The following is a 13,498-nucleotide window of genomic DNA, read 5'->3' on the forward strand; positions in this document are numbered from 1 at the left end:
GAAGTCAATGTGAGCAAAGAATGTATTTTCAAACTCACACTGGCTTCCACTTTTGATACTTAACATGTATTGTACAGTCATAATAACATTTATTATTATTACAAATGTATACTAATAAATGACTTTTTAAAGAATCCCACTAATGTACCATGGATGCACTAGGTAAACATAATATCATAAAATGACTTTAATTAAAGACTCATTTCGATTTCATTGAGAGTACTTTTAAAATGTATAATTTAAGCAAAATGACAGGGGATTTTATTTCTCACCGGGCACCCAATTGCCATCCCAACCGTGTTCTACCAATCAGAAATGGGTTGGTGCCATTGGTTGGGCAATCGCACGCTTATCTTCAATCAATTATATCCAAACAACTTTCTCGTGTGAATGTTTTTAAGGATTCATATGTGTTCTGTGAATCCTCCTTGTCTACCTAATGTGCTACTCAAGTAAAAATCGAAAATGCTAAAGGTGCTGTCAACACAGGTGACCGCATCAAACATTGAGCCGGTTACGAGCAATTACACAACCGGAACGATTTCCGCAGTAGGCCTGTCTGATGACGGTCTCAGCATTGTCCCCTCAGATTATAATGTGTTCGTCATTGCGCTCTCTGTGATTCAAAACGAAGTAACGCATGATTGTCGACGCATTGCAACTCTCATACTCTCCGGATTCCTAGTCGTAGGAATTCTGTGTAAGTTACTATTTTTCCAAATTATCCATGAAATAAGAAAAAGGGGCGATTTATCTTAAATGAATAAAGTGGTTTTAAAATAAGGCTATGGTTGACTCTAATTAGGGAAATACTTGTTAATTCAATACTTGTTGAAGCAGACGAAATTAAGCAACTTACTTTTGAAATACACTACTAGCATACCCTTCGTTTTCTTGGCCATATGCGGGCAATTTCCTGATGGTCTTATCCCCATTACTCGAGCATTTTCTAAGCTACTAAATTTTTTTACATTGCTTTGTTTTTCATTTGCTGATATTTTATAGGCCGAACATTTGCAATTCAGTAGTAATTGTGGTATTTCACCACATAAAACTCCACTTTATTTCAAATAAGCATAATGTAAGTGAAGAATGCTAAACTTGGGTTGGTTTAGCTCCTGTGATATAAAAAAACGTCGAGTCATAATTATTTCCCATACATTAAAAACATACTAGATAAGCAATGCGTAAATTATTTACGCACGTTTTACTAGACCTTTGAAAGGCAAATGCCATAGCCTTCACATTTCTGGATATTTCGTATCTGATACCTTGACCTAAAGGTTCACATGTTCCCTGCATTCGTATCACCTGTCTAAATTGAGGTCGTTGTTTCTTTCCGTAGAAGAAAACAGCACGAAAATGTTTCATGTCATGTGAAACATCACAAGCGCTATCACACATAAGCTTATCTCTAAGCCACGCAAATCGCTTACCTCATTGCAACAGTAAGTATAATCAATTTTAGTGGGAATAAGTTAAGCAGAATACTCTTAAAAGAAAAACAACTTCCAAAAATCTTTTAAAGCCATCGTCTTAAATACAGTCTATTAAAGTAATCGAAGGATGGACTTGGATATACGTAACTCATTCCAACTCTCGGACTCCAATGTATGTGGTACGATAGTTTCTTCCTTGCCACCGGCTAATAAAGCCTTGACAAGTAATATGACTATGGGATGTTTACTTGGTCAATCTGCTTAAATCTTATTTCCACGTGTCACCTATTTCAATGTAAACTCCTCCAAATCCATTATTGAAAACCTAAACCTGCGAAAACGACCACGCTTTCAGTGACTGTAGAATGATATTTATTAGTTAGTTGGATAAACACCCCAGTCATGTTAGAAACTATGCAATTGATAGTTTTAGTAGCAGGCGGGTGAGTCAAAACTTCCAATGAATAGACTAACTTAAGGTCTTTTCCTTACAGTAAGGGTATAGTATATTATGAAAACCTTTATTAGTTCCTAAACCCATTTTCTCCACTTGAAGCTGTATCATTTCTTCAAAAAAACAATTCGGTAGTTACAGTAATTGCCTTTTAGTTCCCATGAAGATCACTTTATTTCCAGCTGTTCGCAGAGTTTTCGATATAGTTGTTTCGCTGTGTTTATCCGCCTTTTAATGTATATTGGGTTCTTTGGGGTATTTTCAATCAAACACTATTTTATTTTTACGACTAATTAAATCAAGAGTGTATATTTCACTTCCTTCGCCGGATTGTTAAATACGGGTGCGAATTTAAGCAAATCAGACAGAAATGAAACATTTTAATGGCAACTTGTGTTCTATATTAGGGTGAGTGCTCTTTATCGTAGCCTCTTTCCCCAAACAGTATTTGCATAGAAGACTGACTATTTGTTTTCTTTCATGATTGTTGTTGCTTACACCTTATACCAAAAAATAATAGAACTTATCACATTGCATTATCTTTAAAAACCCTCTTAATTAAATAAAATCTTTTAGTCAAGAAACGCACTTTCAAAAGCATTAGTAGTCGGACCCAGGATTTCTAGTTTTCACTCTTAGCTGTAAATTTGAAAGCTGATATTGCAACACACGAGAAACAACGCACAAGCACAGCCACAGCTCATTCATCAAGGGAGAATGCCACCTAAAAGGGGTTGTCTTTCATTAAACTTATCACCTTAGCGCAGTCTAATTAAAGATCACTATTCACAGCACACGGGTCCATTTTAACCAAGGTCCTCCGTTGACTCGACGTATTGCTTTGCAAGTGGACCATTTTTGCTAAAAGAATCTAATTTACCTACTTTACTTTATACAAAATAGTTTTTCAGCCATTAGACTAGTATTAGGAGTTTCATGTTAAAATTATTCCATGATTTTCTCATTTTCAATAGCCCGAGTTTTCGTTTTCATATTTTAGGGCGCGCACATTTAAAATTGCCATAATTGAAAAAGACGATGCCAAAGGTACTGAACTTATCCGTGAATAAACTCTCTCCCATTCACACTACTCTAATGTGCCACGGCACAACTCTCATATAAATCGTCCGCAATTTGCTTTGTGTAATTGTGTGAATGTTTTACTATGGGATTTGTGCTACATGTTAAATGTAATGGTAGTACCAATACAAAATTTGCGGGATTATGGAACTTTCATTCAATCAACCAGTTGAGTAGCCGCTATTGATCATTCGTATGGTTCACTTGTGAACTATTCTATTCTTCCAACAACCTTTGATTTCAGAATATGAGAAATGGCATTTCAATTTTTTTACTGAATAAAATTATTAAAAAAATCCAAGTAATTTTGTTAACTGCACTTATTTTTCCTTTTTAGTAATAATTCCCGCAATCTTACAAACAGCAGCGGCATACCTCTGGATAGGCCAATGTAGAAAACAGCTGGGCCACCAGCCCTTAATTAATTCTCGCAATAACGGATACAGTACAGTTCCGACCGGATTCCCCCAAAAAAATGTTACAGACATGACACGAACGCTATTTATTTACCGAATCCTGGCCTGTGTGGCGTCTTTGTTGGTGTTGCTCTGTTCAACTCTCCCTCAGTTAGTTCTAGCCGTAGCAAATCCTCCTAAGGAAGGTAACATTGACCAATTATGGGGATGGTGTCACGCCTTTGTGTACATGGACCATGCTACCCGCTCATTCGCAACATACCTGATCGTTGTACCCTATGTTCTTTTCTTCTGGGATTTCCTATTCAGCGAAGTAGTTCCAAGGCGTCGTTTGGTAATGCAGCATATATTCCGTGGCATTCTCATATCAGCACTGCCCATAGCATTATTTTCCTCATTGATTGCTGTGCCCCTTGTTTTGTTTCGTTACGAACGGCTTTGGAACGGCACCCACGATGTATGTTTATCAAGCATCAGTGGCACCAAAATCTTTCTGGTGTTCGACTTTGCTGTTACACGGGTTGTTCCAATGGCCATAATTGTTGGGGTGACATCAGCTTTTCTCATTTGGTTGCCTCGACATCATTACGGCGTTTTCTATGAGCCTCTTATATTCCTTTTCCTGATGGCTCCACTCGCCTTCGTCGAAGCGACAATCTACATAGCCTGTTATATGGGCGTAGTTCGCTACCTGGTCAATGAGAACTTTGCTAATGCCCTTCTGATATTCTATGCTTTCTATCACATGTCGTTTAGTAGTACCTTTGTCTTGGCAACTCTGCGCTCTGTTGTCACTGAAATTCGACGTGAAAGGAGAGCTAGAAAACAATTTTCGATTGGTGAGGAACCAAAGGTTGATGAGTGCAGAAGTGCTCGTCGCAGTAATGTTATGCTCGGACTGCAGCGTCAATTTTCTGTTGTTTTCCGGTGGCGCTCCGAATGTGCAGAGGATGAACTACATTTAGAGGAACACGTAAAGAGCAAGAAGTCCGAGACAGATGTAGAAGCGCCTCCAATTCTTGAGGAGACATTTGATGATGAGTTTGTGGAAAAAAAGCAACCTGATGATGTGATCATGCACTATTCTATTCTGCAGCGGTCTGCCACCTATAAGAAGCCAGCTTCACAGAGCCAGAGTGTTAGCCCTACACCGAAACCCATAGCCAATACCAGCGCATTGACCTCCAGCCCAACACACTCTCCGGGTGACAGTTCAAGGAGAAATCTCAACATGGGGCCCAGTCCAGCTTACAGAACTCTGCGGAGTCCTGTTGAGAATGTGAGTTGTAGCCCAGGTTCAATCGCCCAGAGTCACCAAATCGGTCACAGTACCGGTAGTCTACAAAATGTCGGCAGTCAGGCTTAGAGTGCCATTTTGGCAACTGTCTCATTACCAAGGAACGTACAAAGGACTCCAAGATTCGGATTTTGAAGTCCACTTCACTTTATCCAGCCCCAGTGAATTTGACATTTTAATCAGTCACCATAATACATCCGCATTAGTTTCTCCCAATCAATGGTGAGAAAAACCAAAGTACTACAATGCGAAACTATTTTCCCAAAACTACTGGCTGTAAAATAAAATTGTTGCATCCACGTATATTTCAGTTGATTATCCGCCACTTTGGTAACATAAATATTCTGGTTATCCAACTTAATGCCCAGCACCTAATAAATTTAAAATTAAACACAAGCACCTCTAGTTCCGTTCATGATGTTTTCTGCACTAAGCTCATCAAGCTGATAACTGAAAGTTTGGGCAGACCTATCACGAGAGTTATGGGGTGCAGATAATTCACAGAAGTGATAAATCTTCACCTTCAAATTTAAAAGAATTCTCAGTTTAATTTGTTGTCTGTCTATCAAACATGTGACCGGAATTTGAAAGCAGCTCATTTGATCAGGACTAAAACTACACAAATATTCATCGCGTCAGACCAGTGGTGCTGATGTTGACCTGGATGGCGACTATAGTTTTAAGTGCATTTCTTTTAACTTAGTATCTTACGATTTTAAACAGTAACAACGGTATCTTCACTTTGTGTTTTTCCCGCTAGTGTATCCAATGAACAGATTTGAATGTGTTGGAAATATGCTCAAAAGTTTCTGCCGTTTCTGAGTAGTTCCTTAGCTCACTATTGGTTATGTGCTAAGTGGCTGATGGGCATGGGGGGGATCAAAAGGCTAAAAATTCTTGTAAGTACTCCAAGGATATAAAGTCGTTGTATGAAGCATTAATAACTTCAGCTTATCTAGTACAATGGTGATTTTGAAATGATGTAAAGCCTCATATGCCTCATCTCTTGTTTTGACAGAAGCTTGCACTAGATTTTATGTTATTTCTAACATGCTTCCAAGCCAGAATATCCATTGAAAATGATAATGACATTAATATTTGGTTTATACCTTGATATATTTGCACTTTAACAAGTTATGCAATTTCAAACGGGCTCACCTTTGTGAACACCTTGATAATTGCAAATTAAGGCCTACGCCAACATGAAAATTTCAAAAGGATGCTTTCCATGGGAACTCCAGCCTCTCAAAAGCATACACTTTTTTGTCTGCATATTAAATTCTTACTTATTTCTGGTATCAAAATGCATCGTTATTCTTGTTATTTTACTCCGGGGTGTTGACGATAACTTTCCAAAAAATATCTGCTAGCTCTATGTGTTTGTTGATTCAGGAGTAAATTGTGTATCAGGCATTATCCGTAAAACACTCCTGTAAACACAAAACTTTTTATTTGGCTGCCCTTATGAAACAGTTGTCAAGTACACAATGTGAGGAAGAATCAAACGACACAAAAATTCCTAAAATCCCACCCTAATCCATTTGTGGGATTCCCTAATTCTCACATCACGAGTATATTGCGAATCATTCCATTCATCTAAACAATGCAACTTTTTGCCCTTCATGAGTACCGTTTTTTTTTCATTTAGACAAACTACCGGAAGGAGGTATGTAAAAGCTGCAATTGTATTAATATTATTAGCATTCTTGACAAACATCGCACTACACAAGGACTTAAAAAACTTCCTGGAAAAGCCCTAAATTCATTCAAATAACTACTTTTTGATAAAATAAAAAGGTTATTGGCATAAGTCAGCTATTAGTATTCCTTCAGTAACATGGAAGTCTTCCCATAGAGAATTGGCACTTAGCATATCTACATTTTTCTCGATTTTTTGCATCAAGTTCTTATTTTTACCTAAAAACCGGAATCTAATCTTATTTTTTGGGATCTGAGATTTCCAAACTGGAATTTTAACAAAACCTAACCCTGATGAAATTAAGGTATCTAGTAGGATACCTTGCATTCAACATCATGTTGATATAACAGTTTAATTTTATACTGCGTGATATAACCACCTTAGTTGGATTGCATATTGGGCTTCAGATGTTGCTTGTTCGGTCAATCAAGATGGTGTAGTGCTGATAAAGCATAGCATTCATTCAGCAGTAGTTAGTGCATGTAAGAGAAGAAGCTCCTATCATAGCGCATATGCCTCGCATTATTTCACTTTTGGCTTTTAAAGAAAATATTCGGATACTTTTGAAGGGCAATTTAAACCAAGGGAATTACTTCATGACATGTACGAATGGCCGGGTTTAACTTTTTTATTAGTTTCGTCCATCTTCATTCACCCTAACGGCCAGCATTACTCCTGTTGCTTCCATGACAGGTAACCTCAGCGGGCATTTCACTTTCTAAATCGCAATCTCCGGCGATCGTCCTCTCTTTTTACATCCATCCTCATTCCAGCTAAGGTCTGCCTGCTGAAATTCGGTTATAATTTCCGGAAGAAGTTTACCTTTGATTCAACAGTTCTTCACATTGTTTTTGCGACCTTGCAAAGACTCAATAAATTGGCCGATGGCTCGCTAAAAGCTTGTAAACTTTCTATTCTTTTGCATCTTTGCAAGTCAAAATAGCCTTAAGACCTATATAGAAAACATCATGAAAGGCTAGGTACATAGTTCACATCATTTTTGACTGACAGTTTTGTTCGCTAATTTAAACTAGCCTTTCAACGCGGGGGATTTTTAAAATGATAGAGGATCAGCTACTTTAATTTACTAACTTGTACGACCTGCACTTCAAAAAGATCAACGTTACACTGAATATACTCTGAGACAAACATGATTATGTAAAAAACTGAATGATGATGAGTGACTCTGCCACAGAACATGCAAAACAACAATCCGGCAATTCGTAATATCGCGTCAAAAGTATTTTAAAATAAAAATAAATCCCCTAAATGGCCAGCCCAAGTTTAAATTTAAGAATGATTTTCAAGAAGCCACTGTGCAACGTGTTCGAAATAATAATTCATTATAGCAGTTTCTTCTCAGGACTAACTTCACATTGGCTTTTAGCTCTTTAGTCGATAGAGTCCTCTGCTGAACGCTTTGTGCAAACATGATGTTTCCATTTGAGGAAAGACATCAGCATTGTAAGGTTTAATTAAGTACAAATATTGGGTAATCTACCAAATGCAACCTTCTGGGATTCGTATTATTTTACGGAGGGGTAGAAGCAGTAATATTGGGTGCATATTACCGAATATTTGTGCTTATTTGTTCAAGCTAACAGTAGCAGTTAAGTAGTTAGTTCGACTAACCAAACTTTGGAATAAATGTATGGCCCTTAAATTACGTGAAAGCTGAATGGGGGTAGGTTTTCGTTACTCTCGCGGGGTCAATTATTGCATACGTCGCCATTACATAATGTCTGCATTAATATCCACTATCTTGGAATATGTTATTGCAAATACGTCTTTTACTCCATGTATTGTGCAGTGAAGTAAATTAGTTCAGCTGCAGAGGATGCAAAAAATTTACCCAATTTTTAAAAATTTACTTATAGATAACGAAGCTTAAAAATGTTTGTATCAAGTTTTTTTATCATAAATCAACTGCATGCTGTATTTTAGCAGTGGTGTGATCTCCCATCAGGGTAGCAATTGAGTATCTCTATAATAATAAGGTACATTTTGCGTCAAGAGAATTTTGAATGGGTAGGGAATAGAGCTCTTCAATTCTGAACAAATCGGACCTTTCATCGTGGCCTTTAAAATTCGGCTACAATACGTTCCCTGTGAAAATTATATTATTTTACGTCCCATGGGTTTCGCATGGATTGAAGATCCGAATGTCAGCTTCTCTTTTGAGTGTACATTTGTAAGTGCACATTATTTAAGCCAAATGACTGTTATGTTCGCATCCCATTGCTGATATTACAAGTATAGCGTGTATCTCGTCTTAACAGAACAATTCCCACAATTTGTCTTCATCATAGCATACCAGAGAACTTGGAGAATTGCTTTTAGTTGAAAATGACTGTTGAAGCTTTCTCTGACGGCCATTATGTGCTGTTACAACGCAACTGTTGCTGTTTTACTAAATACCAAGACTGTGCGTTTTACCAATTGTTAGCGGTTGAAGCTAACCTAAGATTAATTTGTCTTCTGCAATTGTAGTTGAAGATACACTTTCTGACCTCATGTGTGCCACTGCTGCTTACAATAATTTGCAACACGCATCATATTGACGGCGGCAAAAAAGAAACGACGTACTTATTATAGGCACCGATTGTTTATGTGATATGTAACACGACACCTATAATTCAACTACGATTTTCAATTATCATTTCATGATGACAATCAAAACCTACTTTACTTCCTAATATGGTAGAACTTTAGACGCTTGTGTCGCAGTATAAAGCCAAAGAAAGGCGTACTCATGAGGATTAATAATGTAATTGTTTTCTTTCCTTCTGATTTATTGCCAGAGGCATAATAAGTAGATTACAAAGTGAGGTATGATTGCGCAACTATAGATTAAAAAATCTTTACATTAATATCTTAATGAGTACCGACACCTAAAAGTTAATGAATTTGGGAGAAAGTCACTTTTATTTTACTGCTACTCGATTATTTAATGGCTTTCAAACAACACAATTTGACTACTGTGCAAATTACATCCTTTGTGAATAATCTAATCTAGAAGACCAAACGTTGCAAGAGAGGTTGATTTGATAGAGGATTGTAATGCGCACGCTACTTTTAATATTTTCCTAGGTCTGCATAGAGGGAAGTTCTATATTAGCTAGCACGAAAACGGTCAAACTCCAGTGGCTTACGAGTTACTTAAAGTATTAATAACTGGGGGCTATGATGCAAATCTTGATTGGCGTTGTGATTGAATAATGCTTTTTGTGAATTTTTAAGTGACGTAAGAGAGAAGGAACACTCAACCATTGTAACTGAAAGAAATAACAAGACCTGAGTAAACCAAAATGGATGGCTGGATGGAAATCGGCTTCCAGGAAATTCCATCTACGTAGCGCTCAATACCAAATAGCAGAACAGAAATTCAAGTAACTCTCTCGGCTTTAACACTGGGAGGGACAATGGAGTAGTAGTTGTTTGTGTGTACAAATGCTTGTTACTGAGGTAACTACTACTCTAATCACACGACATTATTCAATTTAAATAAACTGAATTTTGAGCTACTAGCTCATATTCGCACTTAATGGTACAATTGTAGCAGAATATGCAATGACATCAATGGTAATGTTATGCCTACACTTAATTTTGATCATTTTTAAATTTATTAACCTGCGGCAGGAGTAAATCAAATGGTTACTCGTGTTTGGATATACTGCAAAGTACGAAATTAAGATAGGGCGACAACCATAGATAATAAATAGATAACCTTAGAGAGGTATTAACAAGTTGGTTCAGTCCGTCAGACTGTTTCAGTTTCTGGAGGCATAATCTGAATTTCAGTGCCCTGACCAAAGGGGTCCCGCAGTGCTGCCTCTTTTCCTTCCTCTCCCTCGCCTTCATTGCACTTCTCCTTTCCCTGTCCAACTTCCTTCTTCGGCTGGAGTACAGTTGATCTGTTCCTCGGTGTCACCATGGTAATTATACAGTTTCGCAATCGGGGATAACGGTTCAGGCACTTTTCAGAGCAGCAAATACAATTACATCCTGTAGTGTAAACTGTTGTCTTGAGCACAAACTGAGCATGATAGGCAGTTAGAGCAATTACTATCCCTGTACCGTACATTTCAGTCTCTACCTCCCTACTGAGGGTTATTCTATAGGCCATCGCAGTAGCCATAAGGAACAGCATCGGCATGTTTAGAATGACAAAATTCACGTAGTAGCATCGCAGACGAAAGCGCATCTTTGAACCGCCGTTGAGTTGCACCTTCGCAAGAACGCCTTGGTAGAAAGCAGCGGTGATTGCAATCATCGGAAAGAGGACAATAAATAAAAAGTCGTAATAAAAGTATGCCGTTGTAATTTTGCTCTCATACTGATACATGTCGAATCCAAATAAGGAAGGCAAAGTGGCGAAGAATGAAAGAATGTAGATTATTCCAGGTAGCGCGTGTTTGCATATGTACACAAATTCTCGAGTTGGTGGTTTAACAACAGTTTCCTCCTCTCTCTCCTTTTTTTCGCTAGGAGCAAGGAATTCAAATCCTGGCATTTGTCCGTGGCCAGGAAATAGCATCTCTTGACTTGAAAACAAAGGGGGCAGGGTTAATGAATGCATGTCAGGCGAGGTAGAGCCCTGCCTCTCAAAAAGCATTGAATTGGTTGCGTTTTCTGGTGAGAGATGCTGGCCGAATCCTCCTTCGACATTCAATAGCGCCATAACCGGTCGATTTTGAGGGGATCCTCTAAAGCTTGTGCTACGTGAGGCCTGATGTGAGCCCCCTGGAGGTATGTGAAGAGTTGCGTTAGAGAGCTTTGAGGGAGAGCCACCACCAGGTCCAAGAAAATTCCCATAGTGCATTGCCTTAGGTGAGGCACTCGCTTCGGAGCCAACATTCATGAGGTGACCGAGGTTGACGCGGGGAAGTACATCGGAACTGTCTGCACCGCCTAATCCGGGTCGTGCATGACTCCCCATACTCATCTGACCGGGTCCGACTATGCCATCTACGGCGGTGGACATAGAAGGACTCCGGTTGCCCGTCTTCATGAGAGTTTGCAGGTACTGCATCGGTAGGCCTGATTGCAGAAATTGAGCGTAGTAATACATGCATTCAGGCGAGTTCTGAAACATTCGTCTAAACTTATCGTCCTTCTCTGGAGCAAATTTGTCGCGAAGTACTTCGATGATGTGCTCTTTGGTCCAGACTGCCCGAAAGGCATTAAACCGGAGATAGTTGCGCCAGAGCCAGCGAATGATGGGCATGCGGTAGGCCCAGTAAATCATATGATAAACGGCTGCGGTGCGAGCAAAGAGGTCAAAGAATTGGCGCGCCTGCATGCAGCCCACTTCACTGATGAATTGAGCATACCGCAGGGGATAAGGGAAAAATAGGGGTCTGGCTATTGTCGTGAAGATTGTGGGCACAGTAGAACAGAGGAGCACTATTATTTCAGGGCGCTGGGGAAAACTTACTCCAGCTTTTCTAACATCAACCAAATTCATGAATCCCCAAGTTGTAATATTTTCTAGAGAAAAAATTATATGATGAAAATATTCAGACTCAAACAAACAGGTTGACACTTTCTTTGCATAATCTCGAAGAGAATAAAACAAAATATGTATCGTAGACTCTCTGAATGAACGTGCTTGGTATGAACAGAAATACTTCCAGTTAGAGGCATCTACCTGGCTGATGTTTGGACAAAAAAAACTATTCAGTAAAGTTGGAATAGTTTGCGAGTTGAACCACCCTTTGTGAGGTTGCGCTAAGTGTTTACATGAACAAATTCTAATAAACTCAACAGTAAGCACAGGAGATGAATCATTTAACAAAGATTTGAACATTAATTTGTTTTATAAAAATTAAAATAAGGCTACCAATCGCTTGACATGCAACAGCCAGTTTTGAGACATTTTACGACCACAAATTGCCACTACTGTTCTGTGATAGTGGGGAAAATAAACGACTCATTGCGTTCAATTTTATACAAATAGCTTCAGTTACTGTTACAATGTAGCGGAGAGATTTAATAAAAAGTTCACGTTTGTAAATATGTGCTTGATATCAGATGACATACTGATAACGGCGAAGAAAATCATAGTGAGTAGAAATGTTGTGGCAATAAGTGAGATAACCCAATTTCCAGTGCAAACATATCGCTGGAACTCCGGCTCACTCTCATCCACATCAACCACACAGGGGTGCTGAGGGGGCACAGTTCTCATTTGTAAGGAGGCAGGTGTGGTCTTGTTGATGTGCGCCTCAACGACCGCGGAGGTGGTGAGTTCGTCTGTAATTGGGACTTCTTTTAAAGGAATTGCTTCATGGGCCAAAAGAGTTGATGAATCGCTTTCAGTGCTCTCTTCAAAGAAACCCTTAACCGTCACTGACGAAGGAGCAACTTCAGAAGTCCCCAAGGTGTAAAGTTGCGCCTCATTCGCAGGAGTGTTTGTGAACGTTATGCCAGTAGTGCCGCTAAAATCGGTTTGCGGCTTAACCTCCATAACGTCAGTGGTGCCAATTACTGGAGGGTTGGTCAACATTAATAAAGTGAGGACCAGCAGTACCATTTCATCGGTCATTCTGCCTAAGGTGAATGTAATACCACAGAGGAAAGCCGAATGGGTCTAATGGAAGACGGGCTGGGCAGTGCGACTGTGAACGTGCGATGGGGATAGCCAAGCTACCCCGAGGCTATCGATTAGACATTGAAGGGATTGGCAGCCAATCCAGTGAGGTTTGGAAGTGCGCCTTTCGGTTCGCGCGATTTCGCGCAATTCGAGACGAATTAAATAGGGTCTAACAGGAGGATATGGAAATGGGAAAAGATGGCTCGATTTTTGATGATCATCGATTACGATATCACGTGGGTAACCAAGTAGCAATGAATATAAATTCAGTATATGGGGAACTCTACCCTACTTTCTCACTGAACGCCTTAGAAATTCTCGAATGCACGCAACAAAGAATCGCTATGAAGCTAAACCCCCTACCAACTTTTCCTGCTTTTGCGTTAATCAATTCCTCTCCTGAGCGATTAGGAACACGAGTCATGATAGGCAAGCACTGCATACGAGATAATGATACTTTATTCACGAGATCTCATTTCTAGAGTCATGGCTAAACTATGATTTGGTTTGTCACCTCG

The 13,498-nt window shown here is 39.1% G+C and overlaps 2 protein-coding genes across 2 annotated transcripts; one reads left to right on the forward strand and one right to left on the reverse strand. All coding sequences in view use genetic code 11, as the record gives it.

Annotated features, from left to right (window-relative positions):
- Nucleotides 1-465: 465 nt before the first annotated feature.
- Nucleotides 466-4,755, forward strand: EGR_00026 (hypothetical protein; the record flags this gene model as incomplete). Its single annotated transcript, XM_024489275.1, has 2 exons — nucleotides 466-700; nucleotides 3,311-4,755. The coding sequence occupies 2 exons, from the start codon at nucleotides 466-468 to the stop codon at nucleotides 4,753-4,755; spliced, it is 1,680 nt and encodes a 559-aa protein (XP_024355953.1).
- A 5,390-nt stretch (nucleotides 4,756-10,145) lies between these two features.
- EGR_00027 (hypothetical protein) lies at nucleotides 10,146-12,932 on the reverse strand (the record flags this gene model as incomplete). Its single annotated transcript, XM_024489276.1, has 2 exons — nucleotides 10,146-11,875; nucleotides 12,428-12,932. 2 exons carry the CDS (start codon nucleotides 12,930-12,932, stop codon nucleotides 10,146-10,148), a joined length of 2,235 nt encoding a protein of 744 aa, XP_024355954.1.
- Between the last annotated feature and the right edge of the window lie 566 nt (nucleotides 12,933-13,498).

Source organism: Echinococcus granulosus (assembly GCF_000524195.1).
Source record: "Echinococcus granulosus chromosome Unknown EG_S00001, whole genome shotgun sequence".
NCBI classification, from domain to species: domain Eukaryota; kingdom Metazoa; phylum Platyhelminthes; class Cestoda; order Cyclophyllidea; family Taeniidae; genus Echinococcus; species Echinococcus granulosus.